This window comes from Antedon mediterranea, chromosome 5, assembly GCF_964355755.1.
Source record: "Antedon mediterranea chromosome 5, ecAntMedi1.1, whole genome shotgun sequence".
NCBI lineage: Eukaryota > Metazoa > Echinodermata > Crinoidea > Comatulida > Antedonidae > Antedon > Antedon mediterranea.
Window position 1 is genome coordinate 22,242,522 of NC_092674.1, and position 22,019 is coordinate 22,264,540.

General features: G+C 30.8%; 1 protein-coding gene across 3 annotated transcripts in view; it reads left to right on the plus strand.

Annotated features, from left to right (window-relative positions):
* The first annotated feature begins 1,691 nt into the window (after window positions 1–1,691).
* LOC140049583 (uncharacterized) overlaps window positions 1,692–22,019 on the plus strand; it is a 29,476-nt gene continuing 9,148 nt past the window's right edge. Inside the window, exons 1-6 of one of the 3 annotated variants that reach the window (XM_072094493.1) lie at window positions 1,694–1,899; window positions 12,159–12,242; window positions 14,180–14,692; window positions 15,999–16,178; window positions 17,347–17,475; window positions 18,944–19,099. In XM_072094493.1, the coding sequence (XP_071950594.1) occupies window positions 14,206–14,692; window positions 15,999–16,178; window positions 17,347–17,475; window positions 18,944–19,099 (952 nt within the window). In that variant the 5' untranslated portion in view covers window positions 1,694–1,899; window positions 12,159–12,242; window positions 14,180–14,205. Of the gene's footprint in view, window positions 1,900–12,158; window positions 12,243–14,179; window positions 14,693–15,998; window positions 16,179–17,346; window positions 17,476–18,943; window positions 19,100–22,019 lie in introns of all 3 variants that reach the window. The other 2 variants (XM_072094494.1, XM_072094492.1) reach the window with 2 other exon arrangements.

Below are 22,019 nucleotides of genomic sequence, written 5' to 3' on the forward strand. Positions count from 1 at the left end.
AAAGATCAATTACACAGGAATGTAGACAAAAACAAAGGCGAATTATAATCTAGCCCCACCTGTTCATTACGTATTGTGACGTAAATATAAGACGACTGCGCGAAACACCTGTGTAGGTTTTTATGTATCTATCCAGCTTTTCTATTATTAATTATTCAGGCAAAATATTCACACTTAAGTGTGGTAATACCTGGTAATTTGTCACCATTTACATGTGTATCAAATTGAGTTCTTTACAGAAAGTGCATGTTTGTGGTTACTATAGTTACAGAGCTATGGGTTGCAGTACGTCATTTGATTGGTGTTCATTGTGTTCATTCTCATTATTTGTATGTATTTTAATTAATTATTCATAAATACGTTGTGTATCGATGTACTTACAATATGCACGGTTAATAATTGTATCCATCATAAGCATAATCGACTGTATACTAAAAGTTATCGAAACAAATGCAATTATGAGAACAAAGAAGAGTAGGCCTACGATTGTAACCTTACCGACACACTCATTCCCCCATCCTTTTTTTTTGCCTAGTTATGATCAAAGAACACCTTAAATTATAAACAATCAATATAACTGTATTATTTTTTTTTAGAATATGACTAATTACCCAATTATGCTTATGTATTTTTCATTTATTTACTTACCATTTAAGTTGATCAAATTAACAAAAATGTGATAATAATGAAAATAATATATAAAAGTGGTGTTTACACCACAAAAGAGAAAAAAATCTATACTTTTTATTGCTGCCTAGTTAGATGATCAAAAAACACCTTAAATTGCTTGTATAAATACATAGAAATATAAATAAATTATAAACAGGCCAAATCCAACAACAAAGTATCTGTACTACGATTATTTTGAGTGTTTATTATGTGCTTACAAATGTTTTGTTTTTAATAATATTAAATATATATATATATATATATCATTTAATAATAATGTGTGTTTTAAATACTGTAACTTTAAGCATACTTCACTCGATATTAACACCGTAAATATAATATCAAATAACATATTTTAATGATGAATTGTATAATTTATATTTATATACATCTGTAAAGACAAATGGGAAACTTAACATATAAAAAAGAAATAAATGTAGGCCTATATTATTATTATTATTTTCAGAATATCACCCGGGTGGTTTAAAATGAATGTTTGACGCCTGTGCTGTTCTATTATATATTGTAGGCCTATGTACTGTAAATGCAAAAAAACAAAATAAGAGAAACAAGAACTGATTGATTACAAAGAAATGTATTTATTCAAAATGAGTATGTAACAAAAATATTTAATAGAAAATATGAAAAAAAAAATATATACTCAAAATTTTCCATTATGATCGTTTGATTTACCAAGAATTAATTCTAATTTATTTGATATGCACTAACATGTTAAAGTACAATCATGAACAGGATGCTAATATAATAATATTATGGTTTTCTAATTACTCGATTTCATCTTTAATAAACAACAAAATGTAAATTGTTAATATAAAAAGAAAAGGTTAACTTGAATATTAATGCTATTATATTGAAATGATAATAGCGATATAACTAATTTCGATTGGTTTACAATAGACTCCTTCGGGAAATCGCTATTGATTTATCAGTAAACTGCGCCTGCGCAAGTACTTACCCCGTAGCGTCATGGCGGTATAAACTTATTGTGTAGATCGCATCAGTATAATTTATTCACTCGGTGAAAAACTACTAGTCTTACTGAGCTCTTACTGTCTGCTTTCGAAGCAACCTCATTGGCGATAGTTAAGCAGACTATCTCGTCGTCACTTCGGTCGTTCTCGTCCCAGTCGCTGGATATTTTGCGACATTTCCCTGCTTCTCCTTGCACCCTTTCTCGTCTGGTCAATTTGACGTTTAATAAACGGTGAGGTACGTAAACATTGTGTTACTCATTTTTTTATTTTACGATATAAATTAATAAATAGTATATATTTGCATTTATGGTTGAATCAAATGTGTACAATATTGATGTTAACTAGTATTGTTACTATCTTAACAATACTATTATCTTATAAGTCTTATGTTTAGCTTTTTACTGAAATAAATTTTATAAATCATGAATATTTTAATTCTGGTAAAGTAGAAATAATAAGTCAGATTTTGAATTGCGTGCCCGTTTTTTAAAAACAAATGTAATAGCAAATGACACTAAATAATGTGTGGAACATTGTAAATTATTATTATAACAATTACTATTCATTATTTTTTAATGTTTCTTGTTAATTTAACTAATGAAAGTTTGACTTATTTGTAAAATATTACAAAGAAACATTGTTTTAAATTCATTTTACTGACAACAGTGCGTTAAATTATACTTCTATATACAAGTATGATTTAATCTGACATATGCAGTACTCAGGATAGCTCGATAACTGTATCAGACAAATATTATAATGTAGCATAAGCAGATTCGTAAATACAGTGTCACATGTGACATTGTTTTTAATTTAACCTTTAGATCAATTCATGTGATACAGTTATAACATGTGACGAATATGTAATACTGTATCACGGAACCTTCCCAAGGTAAACTGAAGAAGATGGTATTCGATGATGATGATAGTAATGCTGTCGATAATATCAAACATTATTTATACAGTATCGGGAGCGTGTTATTAATTACCGGTCCTTTATATCTTTATGTTATTATGTATGACTAGATATTAAATATCAGTATCCGCTCATTAAATATTCAGAATGAATTAAACGTCGTTCGCCTTCCATTAATATATAATAGGATAGCATGATATACGTGTGTTTAATTCATTACGATTCAGGGAAGAGATTCACTTGAATCCTCGAATTCTGAACGTCTGTATTATGTTCGTCACAACGGATCGAATGAGGTTGTAGTTCACAGTGTGAATTCATGAATTTAAAATAATTTAAATGAGGAATTGTTTTTAATGATGAAGGGTTCTGTTCAGTTCGGCAATCAATATGCCTCAGTTTATTAACTGCCGCGCATAGTAATATTAAAATATCTTGCAAAACAAATGGATATGGTCTAAGGATCAATTTTTACCGCATTAATCTCTCTTTTACCACAAAATGTATTTCTCATCTACATTTTTAAGGGATACTACCAGCCAATTTCATATCGCAAATATGTCATCATACATAAGTTCAACAATACTTAAAATAATTATTTCATCCACAAAACACTTTTGTTAAAAAGTTATTTAAACATTTTAAAATAATACATGCTTTGTACATACATAGAACGCCAATTTAAAACATATCAATATCAACATTTCCCCGTACCAATATAACATTGTTTTTCAATGTCATATCAATATAAATTAGTATCATTAATAAAACGCGATAAATTGTGTTTTCTTTACATTTTAAAAAGAGATATGTCTTTATCTGTTAATACTGTTCATTACATTGATTAAATGTATCGAGATAGCAGTTTTCACACACACACGCACATACATAAAAATACTGTTAAAAGAATTGAATAGTAGATTTACATTAGCGGTCAGCAGCATTTTAATTATAATTTTTTACTAGGCTATGAGTCAACGTTGTGTGATTGCGTCATACCTCAGAATTAGCTTCTGCGTACTGCATGGTCTTTAGCCGATGTAATTATTCGGAACGTGCAACGCGACTCTACAGCTCACTATGTCGGTCGGTCGGTCGGTAAACATTAACTTGTATATGGCCTTATCTTGATATCAGTTTCATCTAGCTATGTCAATTTTTCACAGTATATTCCATATGGCCAGGAATCGATGTGGTTATGTTTTCACGGTGCGCAATCAAAAATCACGCGGTCTATGCACGATTTAACGAAATCACTTTTGTAATCATATCTTCACAAGCATGAATCACAATTAAATAAAATTTGGTACTCATAATTTCAGGGCATAAATCATCATATAGCAAAACATTTACGTGCGTGTGCGTACGCGCGCTTACAATTTTCAGCATTTATTTTTAAAGAAATAAGAGTACGTTTCGGGCAATTTTAATCATATAAAAAATCGCACTGCGCGTTAAATATTAATATGGCCTCTTTTTGCCCGATTTTTGTTTTACAACCTTTCTTTAATAATATCATCATATTTGATTCACTTTTTAACTCAAAATTAAATTACGTTAAACAAGCACGTAAAATATGACAGGCTACGCACATATAAATTAAAAAAATTTAAATGTTTTTAAACATTTTTAACATTTTTAAACATGTTCCGCAAATTCGGTCGGTTGGTCGGTCAGTAAACGCTAACTTGAGCACGCGACTGCAGCCATCTATATGGCCTTGTTTTTTCACAATGTATTTATTTATTAGTTTCGTCTCCTAATTATAGTGCATCACATTTGAAATAACGCGCATCTCATCTCTAACTTGTCAAATTGTCTTCTCAATTTCAATATGTTTTGGCAATTATCTTCCGAAATGTTCATCTTTATGGTTTATTTCGATTGTGGGTCTCATAATTCTACCTATGTCACACTGATACTGTATATTGTAGTATGCAGCGTTTTCGACATGACTTTTGTCATATTCCATTACAGCGTGTACTCTCTTTGTCGATTTTCACCCAAATTATAATATCCTCTTTCACGTTTTTGTTTTTGTTTTTAGGGCCTATATTTCCTACTGACTAAAATCAATCAGAAATATCACCATAATTCGAGTGAAAAATATTTAGTTAGTTAGCTAGTTATATACATACCTTTAATTGTGTTTTTGTTAACGTGTGTATGACTTTGATACATCATTCATAGTTAAATGCGTAAGAATATCAAGTTATATAATTCGATTCGTCAAATAAAAAAATACACTTCACCTTAGAACTAGTTTTTTCAGCGCTTTTTTATGAAGTATAGGCCTAGTAGTAATAATTAGAAAATTAGAAAAGCTGTAATTACTTTTTTGGTTGAACGGTAATGTTTTTAATTAACAAAAATGAAGGATTTATTCAGACTAAAATGAGTGGACCATATACCTTAATTAGAGTGATATTATCTCACAAAATTGTTCATGAATCTAGGAGGCCATAGAAACTGTAAGTATTCATCCGCGTCTGTTCTGTCCATGAATTCTTGGGAATGATTATTGTATTAAAGATCTTATTTTATGAATAATATAAGTACTTTTTTATGATTATTCTGTCTACTATTATCGTATTTAGACAGAAACATTGACATATCTACCGAAATAAAGTTAAAACATAAAAAAAGAAACTTAAACCACTCATCGACTGAAATAACATCCCGTCTATGTACGTACTTATGTATACCTGTTATTTTACCTTCAGAACAAACATCGTGTTTATCGAACGTCTGCTTTTTTAAATCAGATGTTTTTGTGTATTACTGTCTTCCTTTTACGTCTTATTATAGCCGGCAAATTGTTTCTTTATATTATGCCTACGTCATAAGTAGGAGGAAAGTTTGGTGCGCCCGGATGTAGGCATGCATTTGTTATGATTGTGAAAGTCGGTAATTAGATCGTATATTCGTTTAAAGTTGTTTGTTGTCAGGTAAATACATTTTTATTGCAGTAATAAATAAATATTCTACACTTTTAACAGTATTGTTTTTTGTTTTTTTATTGTGGTCGATTTTTGTTATTTATTTTTTATTTCTTACAATGGGGGCACCATGACTTTTCGACTCCTGTCTATCAAACTCGAAGGTGTAGTATGATGTGTAATGAACTACGGCTACTGAACAACCCGGTATATTTTGATAACTCTCTACTATTGATCTATTAGCTTGGAGGCTGCTGGCTCTTGGTTCATCTTTTCAGGTACATTTCATTTAACAGCAAAAAAGTGTGTTGTCTATGCATATTTTATGATATCCTCATGCAATGGTTATTGTACGATGTGTGTTACATTACTTGAGTATTAATTAATAATAACTGGCTTCACGTCAAATACACGTTAACTTCTATTATTTTTGATACTTTGAGTGGTAAACCAGACCTAAGTCACTTAAGATCGTGTCAGATTTATTAATTATCTCCCATGGTAACCAAGTCCACTTAATTAATGTTTGAGTTTTTTTTTCTAATAATTAATTCTAACGCATGCGTTATTGATATTTCTTTATTTTAACAATGGATTGAACAATAACAACCTTGTAGAATTAGTAAGTCTTGTCGATTCTGTTTAATTTCATTGCTGCAGGTTTATTCCAATCACGTACTCTATCCCACACAAATAAGATATTACATTCATATCTTACACACAACATGCCATAAGTTAGTGATAATATTAACACTAAAACTTTCAGCAGATTAACCTCAGTACCAAGTCTACTTGCTGCATATTAGGTGTTTATAATTCGTGAGAATACTAATATTATTCTAAAATATTCAGATAACATAAACAACGTATTTTCTGATTTAATGTGAAGGGTTATTCGGATCCAGCAAATTAAAGCTTTGTCAACACTATAAAATGTGCCCATATATGGAAAAGATGACGTCATATAAATAACATATTTTGGTACATCACACATGTGTCCAACTACAGTAGTTTGTAGACAGAGCTTAAAGCGGCTATCACATTTTGTTATTACACTCGTGTATCCCCATGCATTATAAGACAAGGGACATTGATGAGTGGAGTGGATAGAAAATGTTCATAAGATGTACTGTACGTGGCTATTTAACAAGGCATTACAAAACATTAAATATCATTTTTCAAACACAATTACTAGTGTGAAGTCTGGGAATTATGCGCATACAAAATTATATACGGCGCTCGGAGAATGTGGCCTGGGAACAGAGTTGTTACACTAGAGGTTGCTTTTCGAAAACGTTCGCGTTGCACAAACACATTTTTTTCGGAAAACATGATCGCACAATGTACCATCTAATCGTATGGGTGGATCCACATACTGTAATGCACATGGAACGTAATGTCCAATCAACAAATCCAATGACAACGATACCCTCTAGAGTGTTATTAAGCGAAATAGTTTCCACAACTGTTGTGCCTACTTTGTTAATCTTGTTATTTTGTCCGAACAAGAAGTTGATCTTTTTTTCTTGACGAAGCGTTATTTTTAGTTATTTACATTGAAAAATTACCAGCTGTTATCACAGCAAGTAATATTGTAAATACAAACATAATTCAGCAATTCATCATTTCAAAAAGGTATTACCAAAAATAGACATTGAAGATTCAAATAGCTTCTTTAAAAATCTGTGGGAACTGATATGACGTCATTTAATCTAACAACGTCCGTCATATTTTGTTACAATGTCACATAGATTAAACTATTAAAACAGTTTACATACAATATAATGAATTGAACGGTTTTTTTTCTCATAAAGAGCTTTGATAACATTATACATAATTACAATGATGTGAATTGTTATGTTTAGAAAATGGCCGTAGTTAAACCCTTGTATAGACCACTGAAGGCAATATTTAGATTACCTCTGCAAGAACATAATCAATACGATTTGCAGTGGAAATTACTTTATTTAATTTATTTTTGTAGTTCTTAGTTATAATAATGTAAATGTTATTATAGTAATGTAGTTCTGGAGAATTTTTCAAAAAGCCTCTTGAAATAGAAATGCAGAATAAATGCAAAACAATTCCATAAATCCTCGTTTTTCAATCTTATTTTACATCGTTTAAAGGTATTGTTCCCATGAAAGGGGTTGTTTGGGTTGTATTGACCCGTTTATTTGTCTTTTTATAAGTGAAAATAGTTGGGTTTTTTCTACGTAAGTGATTAACTTTATTAAAACTGTAAAATAGCTTACTCAAAGTCTTTTTTATTAATCTTCATTTTTTGGGGGGACAATGCATCTTTTAGGTATAACTGTTGAAGTTATTGAATCGTTACGACTACTCATTAAAGAAATAGCGATTAGACGGAACCTGTGCAGTCCCAATTAATTGTTTAGGAAAGGAACTGTTAAATCGAATCACATTATGCTTCAATACCTCACTCAAAGCTGAATACAGTAAATGCAAGTTGACAACTTAAGAAATCATTTTTATAAGAAAGACATATTATAAATAATTTCCTTATTTCGCTTCATTAGTGTTTGTTCCCAAACAGATCAATATTAGTTTTAGATTGAGAGAAATAAAATTTAATGTAGTAATTATAAAATATTTTAAATCTCATTAGCAGATTTCATTTTGTAACAGTGCTCGGTAATGATGTTCTGTTATAAAATGTGTATTATGTGTTGCCATGGTTATAAAGAAATGGCGATTTGTGTTTAGTTCTCCAAATCTCTGTCTACACTATCAAACTTTATGGCCATATGGATATGATGATGTTATATCATTACCATATTTAGGCAAATTACTACCATATTTAGGCACATCGAACTAGTTTGATTGTTTAAACAGAGACCTGGATTGATGAAGCAAAGTGAATTTGATATCATATCCATGCCATTTCAATCTTAAAAGTAATCATAATAAATAAACTGTCTTCTGAACTATCCTTTTAAAATTCAGTTATATTTAAGACAGATACACTTAAAACAATGTCCGAGTGATTCTAAACATAATACATATATTATTATTTCTATTTCGTCAGTGTATAATATCCGTTTTGAACGTGTAAAGTATACAGTTTCGCGTATAATTACCAACAATAAGTTGTAGGAAATCCAGATGTAATTCTTAAAATGGAAAAAGTGTATGCAGACCAGAGATTCCGAAATAAAAGATTGAATGAATGAATGAATTATACGTTTCCGTTCCTGATTTTCATAAGAGAATTAAGGAAGATTGGAGACTCCATTACAGTGTGTTGTACTAAGCGAATTTATCCGCGCGAATTGAACATTATTCATTCATTCATTTATTTGGTCAAAATCAACATACAATACATGATTACATAACAATGTTATAATACAGAAAGTTAAAACTTGAGACTCACAATTAAAAAGAAAGAAAAAATGTTATAAACAATCTAAAACAATGCAAATGTCTAATATGATGGTAAAAAATGGCTTAAAAAAACAGCATTAAAACAGAATACCGTTCAGTCATAAAAATACAAGTTATTAAAAAGACAATAGAATATTAAAAAGCGTTTAGTTAAAAAGTAAGCAGCAGAATAAAGTTATGAACATTAAGAATAAAACAGTTAAGTTTATTTTGACCAGGACAGCTAAAAAAACCAATTACCTAGGTTTATTTCCATTGGGGTCCTTTATTTCCGTTGGGGTCCTGTATTGTGTTTGATTTGCTACGTATTTTTCTTTACATTACAACCAGTGGATGAAAACCAGGCTTTATTCCAATTTGATCATAAATTGTGATTTGTTTTATGATTCTAAATAGCTCGTACGTTCTTTTGCATAGGCCTACAGAAACGTGTTTTAAATAATAGTCATGCATTTGTTATGAGTAGATTTCTCATCCCATAATGCACTTATTACGTGATTTTTACGATTGTGACCAGTTGAAGACGCTGGACAAAATACCGATGAATCAAGGAAAGTCATTAATTCAAATTCACATTCAAATTAACATTTTTTTCTAGTTAAAAGGATTAAAAATGTCTTATGCATTGTATAATTACTGTATTCATCAACAGAAACAGACCATACAGATGTTGCGTTGTGTAATTTTCGAGGTTTCAACCACAATAGGCCAATTACGCCATTCAATTTACGCATTTCGTGACAAATAAGTCACGTGCTAATTCTATTTTTACAATTTCCAAGTAACGGACGTTTAGAGTACTTAAGAAAATAACTAAGATATCTGCTAGCGATGCTAAGTAGGGGCATCGAATGCCGAGTAGCTTTTATTGTATGTTATGATATTAGGTATATTTGACAACTAAATATATTAACGGAGGTCTGTGTATAAGGCTACATACATTGATTTTTTCCTTGGTTTTAGCATGTGTTTTATAATAATAATGAATGTTTATCAGTTGAATAAGGTGAATAGTGTCATGTGTTTCAATAATGACTGTTAAAATAAGACAGCTAGGCTTTCATGAATAATTAATATTCTCTCTATTCAACGAATAAACACATTCACTACGTGTTTTATTCGTTTCACCACTATAGTTTCATTCATCAGTTGAAAATTACTTCCATTTAATGTAATTTGCTTATAAAATTTACATAGAAAGTATGTTTGTTCTAAGATACAAAACCAGATAAATAAAAAAAAAACAATTACGAAGTATCACATCACTCTCGTACGGTATAGTGACAAACAATCAAATATGAGAGTTGATGGACCGGTAACGTCTACCGTTACGTAACACCTCAAATACATTATGCATGGGATAAGTAGAATCTTGCAATATAGAATTTGTTTTCTTAATTAATCGATTTTCAAAAAAAAAAGTTATAATTTAAACTAAAAGCTGGCATGTGATCACTCTCGTACGGTATACTGACAAACAATCAAATATGAGAGTTGATGGACCGGTAACGTCTACCGTTACGTAACACCTCAAATACATTATACATGGGATAAGTAGAATCTTGCAATATAGAATTTGTTTTCTTAATTAATCGATTTTCAAAAAAAGTTATAATTTAAACTAAAAGCTGGCATGTGATAGAATCATTAAATAGAACGTTTACCGTGCAATATAACTAATAACTAACAACACGTGACACGAAATTAACCAACAAATGACAAGTATACTCTCAGACGTTGAATCTTTATTCTAAAACAATATCATGGAATATGTAAGGTGATGTTTAGCACGATGTGTTGCTTTTGTTATGTATCAACATTTCCATTGCTTTTCTTTTTGGTATTTCTTGTTTCTTATCGATTTTTCTGTCTTTTCTGATTGTGTTAACTAGTTGATTATTTTGTAGATAGAATTGTATCTGTTTATTTGAAATGTGCGAGCGTTATAGTTTCTAACAAAATTATATGATTTAATTTTTATTTATTTTTTTATTATGCCACCTCATGATAGTTAATATTATTATTAATGTATTTTTATATTTTCGAATATTTCATGTCATATTTCTTTCATCAAATAAGTTGACATACCAAAAACACAGCTGAAAGTGATGACAGTTTTTAGAACTTCTGAGAAGAGCAGTTTATCAATATTGACTCAAAATTTCCAAAGAAAGAACAGTTGCATTTAATTGCATTTACTTATTGGTCATTTTACACTGTTCAGCGGCCCAGTTTATTTTATTATACCTAGATATGTTATAACTTAGTAAGTGTTTGAATAGTAGTATTGCGAATTATACTGTTGATTTTGATGAGAATCTTTGGATTATTGGTATGATGTTGATGGTTGCAGTGACGCTGAGGGTTGTAATGGCGATACGGATAGAAAATATGACGATGGTCATGCTATTTTAATCATGATGATCTCTTGACAAAAAAGGTTCTATGTTACGTTTTGTTAATCGTACATACCGTCCATGTAGTTTGTAATCTGCCAAGTACAATTCCATTCATTTTGATACCCTGTATTATGGAGCAGCGTGCAATAGCATAACATAACAACCGTACAGACTCTCTTTCTCCCCAACTGCAGGTAGTATAATAGGCCTAGATTATATTATGTTTGGGAGAATAGATACCCGTGTCTTTATTTAGTTGATATTTTAATAATAGTATGATGGAGTAATACGTATGGGAAGGTTCGATGCGTTCTGTGTGTACAACCAAACACAAAGCCTACGTATTACTATGATAATAATGCTGTCAAAATTCATCGGCATATAATATATTTTCCAATTTAGTTTACGAGATTAACCTGCTAAAAAAGGTACTTAACTTTAGTAATATCTAGAAACCTATACGCTATTCATTTAACAGCTTAGGAATAAAAATGATTTTATAGGCCTACACAAAGTTAAAAACTCCTACTGAACATACATATGCAGTATTCATTTATTTGACAGAAACGTAATTGAGTATGCAGGTAGTTATCCATTTGGTAGACAATCTGAGAAATCACTGCATGATGTCCACTAAGCCATTCATGTTTTACTTCCACCGTTTTTAAATGATCGTCCAGAATTGTTTGGAGTTCGTATGTATATACTTAAAACATGCCTATTTTCATAAAAATCAATATATTGGTGACGTCGCAAATATTTTATGTTGAGTTATTTTTGTCTTTAATGCATCAAAATAATCAATATCACGCCTTTTGCTCTCTGTTTTTTTCAGTTGAGTTTCCAATTGGCTTCGTTTGTGTTTTCTGTAGATAACCCATACAGTGCAGCTAGGGCTGCTTATTTGACAGGAATCAAAGTAAGAAAGTAATATAAGCATCCACATTTCACATGCGTATTGCTGCATCTGACCGTTGACATGTATCTTATTTTATGTTGATGGATTCCATATTATATTGTGTTTTGCGTTTTAATTTATCGTTGAACATTGTCTATTTTAATTATATTTATTCCAAACTATAGGCTATCGTATTAACAGTATAGTTGGCTGGCGTTATTGTTGAAAAACTGAATAAGAAATGTAATCACTGAAGAATTATCGATTGATGCATTTTATACTCTATAATCATCCTAACTTTATTCATTGATAGATAATATACTGTATTTGATATACAACATTGATACTAAGTTTCCAGTTTCTAATTAGTTCTGGCATAATATTATACCTGTATGATAACTTAAAATTATAGATGTCATTTACAAGTTAATTCAACCATGATTCAACCACGGGTTCAAATAGTGACGACTTGTTTGATGAATTAACAGGCATACAATTTAATCCGCCCGGTGATAATACTGAACATTAATTTAGAGACAATACAGATGTGGAAATCTGTGAAAATGAGACATTACATACTACTGTACATCACTCAGAGAATTCCCCCAAAAGTATTTAAAAAAATTATTTCATTATTACACACATTACAGATGTGTACCATTATTTCAGTGTACATTTTAGGGTATTTAATGTGTGTCGCCACATGCTTGCGATTAGGCCTACTATAGGCTTATTGATACGTTCTTCTATGAGATTTCATTAAGATGGTTTTAATATTTAATTGTGTGGTCGTTTCCAGGACGTAATACATCTTTGATATAATCACCACTTGCCCATTTTGCTATATTACAATGTTAGATTTATTACTTTGTTATTAAAGACACAGACGCCTTGTTTTTATAATGACGGTGTAAGATTAATGGGTAAACCGGATCGTCATTACGCTTAAAGTAGAGCGTCAGTAGTCAGTGATGTAAATACGATCGTTTACATAGTCTCTATTCTCACTTAAAAGTAAAATGAATTGAAATTTACCTCTAGTTTATAGGATTGTTCAAACTAAAGGTAAACGCATTTTTTGTCGTCCTTACGCTTAAACTGAATGAAATTCGGATAGCAGGCCATTTACAGACCCACGGCAGCCTACCCAGATCAGCACAGTGGGAGACGATCTACTACTACTACCTACTCTTGTCGAAAGTTCTCTCTAGTTTTCCATTCACGTATTGCTTTTTAGTCAGTCTGAGATAGTTTTATGTAAAATAGAATGCAAAATACCAAAAATACATTATTGCAATAGTGTAAGTAAATGAATCAATTATTTTCCAGGGCCTGGTTATCTTTAGAGCAGGTTTCACACTCAGACTTTGCGCTTAACGCTTGACTATACAAAACACATCACACATTGATCCAGGCATTCAAAATATATCATGACGTAATTCTTTGGATATTGTTTTTCTCCAATATCGATATTAGTGAATAAAAGATAATTACGAAGGAAGTGTTCTGAGTGAAGTTTAATTAGACGTATGCTAATGCAAGATTAATAATACCAAATCTTCGCGTGTGTTAATAACGACACGCGATATGTTCTAGGGCTTCAATTGATGTACAAACTAGAGCAGATCCCATAACTCACAGATGATATATTATAAAAAATGAAATCATGATCTTAAACAACCAGGTAGCTTACAGTAAAATATGTACTTTTTCACGTCATGGCAAATATGTCTGAAGACCGAACTCAGTATTTAATTTTCTTGTTGTTTTTTTGTGGCAAACTTCCCCAGATACGTTTTAAATATTTTTAATTAATTTTGTGATAATAATCAAACAATTCCCAGAAAATCCATTCTCCATTATACAATGATATTTCCCATGTCATTTTTTTGATAGTGTCCTACTATACTAAAAGAGAATGTCCGAAATATCTGATATTATAATATTTTATTTTCCAGGTTTGGTCGTGTAGAACTTTATCACTATGGAGTTGACAATGACTAGGCTGCTTCTCGTGACCATCGTCGGCGCAATTTTACCCGTTTCTATGGTATCCGCTGGTCCATGGCGCGCTCGAGCAAACAAAAAAGCCGATTTACAAGATGCATTAGATTTTCTAAAGAAACATCTAAGTGACAAAGGCATCGACCTTCCATCATTGCCTGGATCCAGAATGGCATCCGAAGGCTTTCCCTCAAGAACAATGGGAGGTTATCCAAAAGCTGAAACCATGCCTATTTATGACCCAAGATTTAATTTTGGAAACCAACGAGAAACTGCAGATATAGAACCGGTAGAGATGATAATGAATGATCAATTAAATTCTGACGATGAGGTATCTGATCTTGAATCTGCTGATCTTGATCTGGAAGATTCAATCTCTTCTGAAGGCGAGTTAGTAGATGATATAATTGCCGATATCATTACTAAAGAAATCATAGACGACATAGATAATGCACTAACTAATGATGGTAAGGGATTGACCTTCGATTGTTTATTCTCTGTGGCACTTTTTACTCTTATCACTTTATTTCAAACAAACAAACCACCATACAGTTTGTAGCATGTGTACCCTAAATTGCAGTTATATCCCATTTATACTAAGACGAACATTAGATAAAATGTTTTCATCCTAGAATTATTTATTAATTAATTCATTTATGCTGCCTTTGATGAGAATTACTAATTTCACAAGTCCAATCAAATGACGTCATGATTAGTAAGAACAATAATACCGTGACGATACTCGGACTTTATTGATCTTATTGATTATGATGTCATCTCATTGGATGTTAACACATATCATTTTTATAAAAACAGAATAAATGGTTATCCTATTATGAAACCTGATCTAATATCTTTTGGTTTATGCAAGAAATGTATGTTTATCTATTTATTGTCGATATCTTTCTAGTATAAATGATGGGCATGTACCGTAACCATTTGCTAAAGTCGATTCTCTGTACTGTTTCTATAATCATGTGCACATTTTTCTAAAAACAAGGCTTACATAAAATATAAGGAGTACATATAACGCTTGTAGCATATAAGCCATAAGGCTAACCTAATCGTGAACGTAATACATATCATTTACAGAATTCGCCTAGTTACTGGACATACACAGTAATGTCATGTATAGGAAAACAAGGTGCTTTTCAACCCAATTCCAACTGCCCATCCATGTCATATTATCTTACAAGTCAGAGTGCCAGCAAGTGTAAATTTAATAATGTTTACGTTCGGGCAATCCCATAATGCACATAATTTAATCAAAATTGTCTATAGTGTTGAGATCTACTAAAAACTCGTTATTAAGCTCATATAGCAGGCAGTGTAAATAGAAGTCTGTAATAACGTAAACTGAATTTAATATACAACTTTCTTAAGATCTTTTTATGAGATGTTTTTATTGAGTAATAAACATTGAATTGTAAAATCGAGTTATTGTATTGCACATAGCAATAACAACATTTATTTTCGTTTGTTATTATGTGCATGATATTTTAACAAAAGAACATCGTACACATACTATTCTATGTAGATGCTTCTGTTTTTTTAAAGTGACAATATGTGATAAATAGTAATTATCATGTTTTACTTAGGTATACTGCCATACAATAAAATACATCTTTTTTGTTTAGTTATTTGTAATTGTTACAAAAGAGAAAAATATTGGGTGTTATACCCTTAAATATTTTGATTATATATTATAATATTCAAGATTTTTACAAATAGTGTTAACGTTTCTGTTAATTCAATCATTTCCTTACTTTATAGATGAAACTGATAATATAAACAATTATTACACTGAAGATGAAAGTCCTACCGTTTCATTTGACTACAATGAAGAGATGGAAAATTATGAACGTTTCTTGGAACAACAAATGGAAAACAAAGAAGAGACACCAATCGGTAAGCAAAGGAACGGAATACCTCTTAGGCCCGAGACACCAATCGGTAAGCAAATAAACAGAATACATTTTAGGCCTACGAATAGTGTCTGATTCGACCATAAGTTAAAATGTTTATAGTTATAGTAAACATTTTCAGCTCTATAAATAATAATTATTCGATGGACAGCTTTAACAGCTATTTAGAATATAGTTTAATCTTCATTTTCATGTTTTTGGGCGAGAATAGGCTACATCTTTAAGGTGTAACTCGTTTGTCACTACTCTGAAAATTGGTCTTCAAGTTTAGTTGGGTTGAAACATATTTGGTCATCTTTGCTTTTTGTTTCATCTAAATATTCTTCGCTGAAAAAGTTCTTTTTTATTCTGAATCCTTAACAAACTGACTATAAAATCGTGCAATGATATTTCCAATATATAAGATAACAATCAATCTATTGATAGTGGTAACACGAAAGTTGCTAATTATAACAAGGCAAGATCGACATTACTGAATTTCACTCTTCCCTGTTATAACAACAATAGATATTTATTGAATACATACATATCCAAGTCTGTCTCTCAATTAAAACATGTTAGGTCTATTATCGTGAAATAATAATAAAGTGAAATTTTTTCCTGGACTCAGAATACACAATTATTAAAGATGAGAATATAATTTAAATTGTTGCCTTAGACATTGATTAAACTTACTTTAGCAAAGGTGACATGAAAAAAGTTTGTGTAAACTTCCCTGAAAAACATTGTATTTTGGCTAAGTTCCATATAATAAGGCATATAGGTCCTACATGCCATAATATTATGAATTGTATAGAACAATTTCAGTTTTTCTATCTTTGTAGTTTTTTTTTAATCGTATTTTATGAAATGTGTTTTTTACTATGCATGTATTGTATGAAACATGGTTCAGTAAATGAACAAAAAGTTAAGGAAAACTAAAAATATGTACTTGGCGGATTTTCAAAGAAAAAAGAGATTTTCTCGTAAATATACAAATATATTAAATGATCCACTTTTTAGTTGTATTCATATCATCACAATGTATAGGTTATCATAGCTAGTCATCATGCGACAGTTTCTTTTTCTGTGACATTCCACCACGACTTCTTCCTTGTTTACTGTGGGCATACTTTTAGGTTTATTATCCATTACATTATGTTGGCATTTCATTGTCTATAACATAACCATGATTTTATATTTAACAATAATTATAGATAACAACAACGTTGAACTTGATGAAGATATCTTAAACGAAATAATGATGACATATTTAGAAAATGATGAAGATGGAAATGAACAAACCAGAAACGATATTTTAGTAGGCCTCAATGAAGATGATGAAGGTAAGTGGCGTTAAGTAATCTTTAAACATCTATAAACATCGTTCAAATGCGCCAAATCTATGCTCCGGGGAAAGAGAGGGCTCTCATAAAAGCGTTATACGCTGCCAAAGTGTTGTCCACATTCAATAAACCTTGATAAGTAGTTGCAACCAGTTCTGCAACAAAAGGTTATATACCAAATTAAAAGTTTTTTTTTAAATAAATATATAATAGACTGTTCATATTTAGACCAGTGAACCGATGGCACTGTAGAAGGTGGCAAATTATTTATTTATTAAAATTCAATATACAAATCAATTGGAGTTAGGCTAACTGTAATTAAAACTAACAACCAACGTTTTGTCTTTTTATCCCCTTTACATCTTCTGTTTTTTACAGAAAAAAAACTACATGTACAAACAATTATACATTTTCTAAAGAATATTTTAATATATTTTCTTGAGAATGTCTCTTATTCCATATAATTTCAATAGAGGTTTAAAAAAAAATATTTTCTAATATAAATATCATGATTATAGAAGTTTTAGCATTCTTTTTTGTAGAAATTTCTTTCTTTGTTCATAATGCATTTTTATAGATTTCTAAAAAAAATATGATATCGATTGATTTATGTAGAATATCTATAATCTACCTAATCTATGCTATAGTTAATTGTTTTTGGCCACTCGACTCGCCTCTAAAAGTGTTCATAGAATAATACAGTATAGCCTAACATCCTTTAAGGGCACGATATCCAAAGTGATGTTTTACGACTCGTGCTTCTGGTAATTCTAATTTTCAAACACGGGAAATGATGATATTAAGTTGTATTTTTAGATCTTAGAATTATTACTTGAAATCTGTTCGTGGTAAAACGTATTTTCAGTTATCGCGGTTGGTTTTTAATTAGTTCTGAAACAGCATTTACAAGATATGGAAAGATAAGCTCTTGGAAATTATATGTCCAGGCTGTGTATTTATTTATCTTACTTGATCTTATGATAAATGTGGAGATTGATGTTTGGTCGAAAACTACTATCATTTTTGTTGCAAGGTAGTTTATCCCTAAAGCTTGGTTCCCACTAGAACGTAACGCAAGGACGTAAACGCAACGCAAGCGTTTTAACCAATGACAAGCGAAGTTATAGACAGTTAGCAATCAAAAGCGAATAAGCCATCGCTTGTGATTGGTCAATTCACTTGCGTTGCGTTACGTCCTTGCGTTGCGTCGCTAGTGGGAACCACGCTTTACAGACACAATTTGTCACGGTAACGTACCCGCTAAACGGGAGTGAAGTGGGGTGGGGGTTCAAACGCACTGTTTGGATATGAACGAGTGATTGCTCACCAGGTTTCATAGCTTCAACTGTCTTTCTTATTAATAATATGCATATTACCGTTTGTGTATCAGTATCTTTTTAACTTCTAGAGGTTCGGTAGCTGTTATATCACAGTTTGCTTTTAATAACATCATGATTGTTTTCTTAAGGTGACATAAACACACAGACCGTCGAGGAAGAAGCAGAAGAAGAAGAACTTATCATAGCTGAGAATATTTTACGTGAAATAGAAGATGAATTGCAGAAAGAAAAAATTAAGCAACAGAGTTTATCGAAAAAGAAAGCCCTTCAAGCCGTACCAAAAGGTATGATGTAGCTAGGATTTAATCAGTTCTTCTTTTGAATTTAAAGCACCACGTGGAACAGTCACATTCTTACCTTTAACCTTTAAAGATAAAAAGACGACTATTAGTTTTTAAATTTTGGGAAACACAGATAGATTAAAACATAAATTATACACGGTATCGCTACTTAAATATGAAAAATGTACTGATAAAATTGTAACGTAAAATACAGTATCACTACTTAAATATGGAAAGTACTTACAGTATACATTACAACATTAAATAGGATATAAAGAATAATATAACAAGTTAACTTATTTGAGAAAATCTGATGAAATATCAGTTACAATTTATTTACAGACAATCTAAAATGTCCTTGCATTGGAAGAGTATGTAATTTAAACTAATCTGAATAATACGAGTATAGAAATAGCTCTGAATTCTATCAACCTCGTTAGGATCGTAATAATAATGTATTATTTATATCATTGTTTTGTGGCTGACCAATTTTGTTCCAATGTTTGTTGTTTTCTATCGTAATATAATAATATGATTTAAATTATGTTGGTGAAATTTAAACTTATCTGTTTAATATGAGGATATTAACAGAAATATCTTGTATTTTACCAACATCATTAGGATCTAAATAATAATAGTGGATCTGACTTACGATTGTGTTCGCTTGTATTGAAAGTTACAACTTCTATACATACAATATGATCATTTAAAATTGCATTGAATTAAGCTTTACAACCGATGAATGACTATGAATTTTTAATCAGCCAGTTTTACATTTCTTATCAAATGAGTGATGTAGGTTTATTTTAATTCTTGAGTTGAATCTTAAAATACTGTGTTAGGCTTTATCAGTATCTTATTTGTATTCTTGTCTTGTTTTTGAACGTACGCGAAATGACCTAAAATGACGTCACGTCAATCACCCTCTTCAATAATCAAGAGTACCCGGGTTAATTTTATTTCAACGGCGTTTAAATAAAAATGTTTACAACAAGATTATCAATCTTTGTGCACCGTATTTGTATCTGTATCGCGTAATACAAATCAGATAATATTTTTAATTGGAAAAAAAACGTTATTATGGAATAATACTTAGCATGATGAATGATTTAGATTCAGATTATAATATCTCGAATATTGTTGGAAAATTATTTTTGCTGATGTATTTTTCTTATATACATGATACTAGCATTTCCGGCAACTCCAAAACTTTATTTAACATGCAACGTGTTTTCAAATTAACCGAATGTCGACTTACATTAAATTATGCTTTTTTTTTTCTCTAGCTATATAAACATCCGTCTACATTTTAAATTGCTCTTGATTAGAAAGTGACATTTTAGAATCGAACATTTGTTAAACTAATCAAGCTTACAATACCTACTGTTCGATATCGATTTGAAATAACACTACTAATAGTAGTATCAAATTGCTTTGTTTTAAAAAGGGAATTTAAGAAACATAAACTAATTTCACAGTGGCCTATCATAATACCATAATGCATAAAATAAAATGCTATTAATTACACAACTAATCTTCGACATTTGATAAATCGCCCTACAAATATGAAGTACTATTAAATTGCGATAGCAAAGAAGATAGCCAAATTTAAACAGACTGTAATTAAGCAATTCTCTAATCTACGGACGTAATTTTTTATCCTTCATTGTTACGATTCATTGTGTGGCAACGCAAAATTAATGTAAATTTTACTTATTACGTCATTTATATCAAGTACGTCGGTTGTTGTATTATGGCCATATCTGTACAAAGTAGTGTAGGCCTAGTCCGTCGATAATGTTTAATAATGTGCAAACATAATGGAAATGTTACGTATTGATTCTTATCGTATCCACTACCTAAATAAATATTGAGTCATTGAATATAATTATAGAGTTTCGGAGAAGGAAAGATTCATAATGACACTAGCTTTTAGACACACCTGAATAGATTTGATTGGAGAAGTAAATTGTTTTATACTAGGCCGAACTAGACTAAATCAAAATGTATTATTGACATTCTAAGTATTCATGGTTGAAATTGAATCTTCAGATAATAGTAGGCCCTATGTAGGGTTTTTAGATTATCTATAATTCAAACGATAACCATCTATCAACAGGCTTCATCGTCGTTAGACATAGCGCGTTCCACTATGTTGTGTCGGTTGTGTCTCAAGTGGGCGATCTATAAAATGTTATTATTTAAGTAGGCACCAAACGCAGCAGCAATCCAGAACATTATTAGTCCTAAAAATCTTCGATTTGTAGTCCTATATTTTTATTTGTTTAGTACATTCACGCTAGGCCTAGCTAGACCTGATGATATTGAAAATCGAAGTGCATTATATGACATTTTCAGTAGTCTTGGTTGAAATTGAATCTTCAGATAATAGCATACTAGGTTTTTTTATTTGAGATTAGTTACATTTTCTTTGAATAATAAAGTGCACTTCACTTTATTTCAATAAGGTTTATCGCAAATAGTGTGACAGAGGGACAGATGCATGATGGGAAGGAATTGGAAGCAATAGCGCCACCACAGTATTATAAAGTTTATATTTATTTATTTATTATATCGGTGGCGATTGCTCCCAACCCCTTCCCATCGTGCATTGTGCAATGACGTTTTCAATCAAGCTATTTGCGATAAACCTTGTTATTAACCTGTATAAATATTGAAATATAACATGAACCTCTAGTTTAGAAGACTTTTCTAATACGGCCAAACAGAACTCTTTTCGTATACAGTATATTTATTATCCAAATTGGGTATAGAATCATAATTGACCGTTGGGGGCGACAACTTGCATCTGTTTATACCTAGAGAAACTTTATGTCTTCTGGTGTGTTTATGTTTTAAAACTTAAAATGCTTCGAATTGAAATCGGTGCAAGATTCCAAATATTTGAGAGAGATCTTAGCTT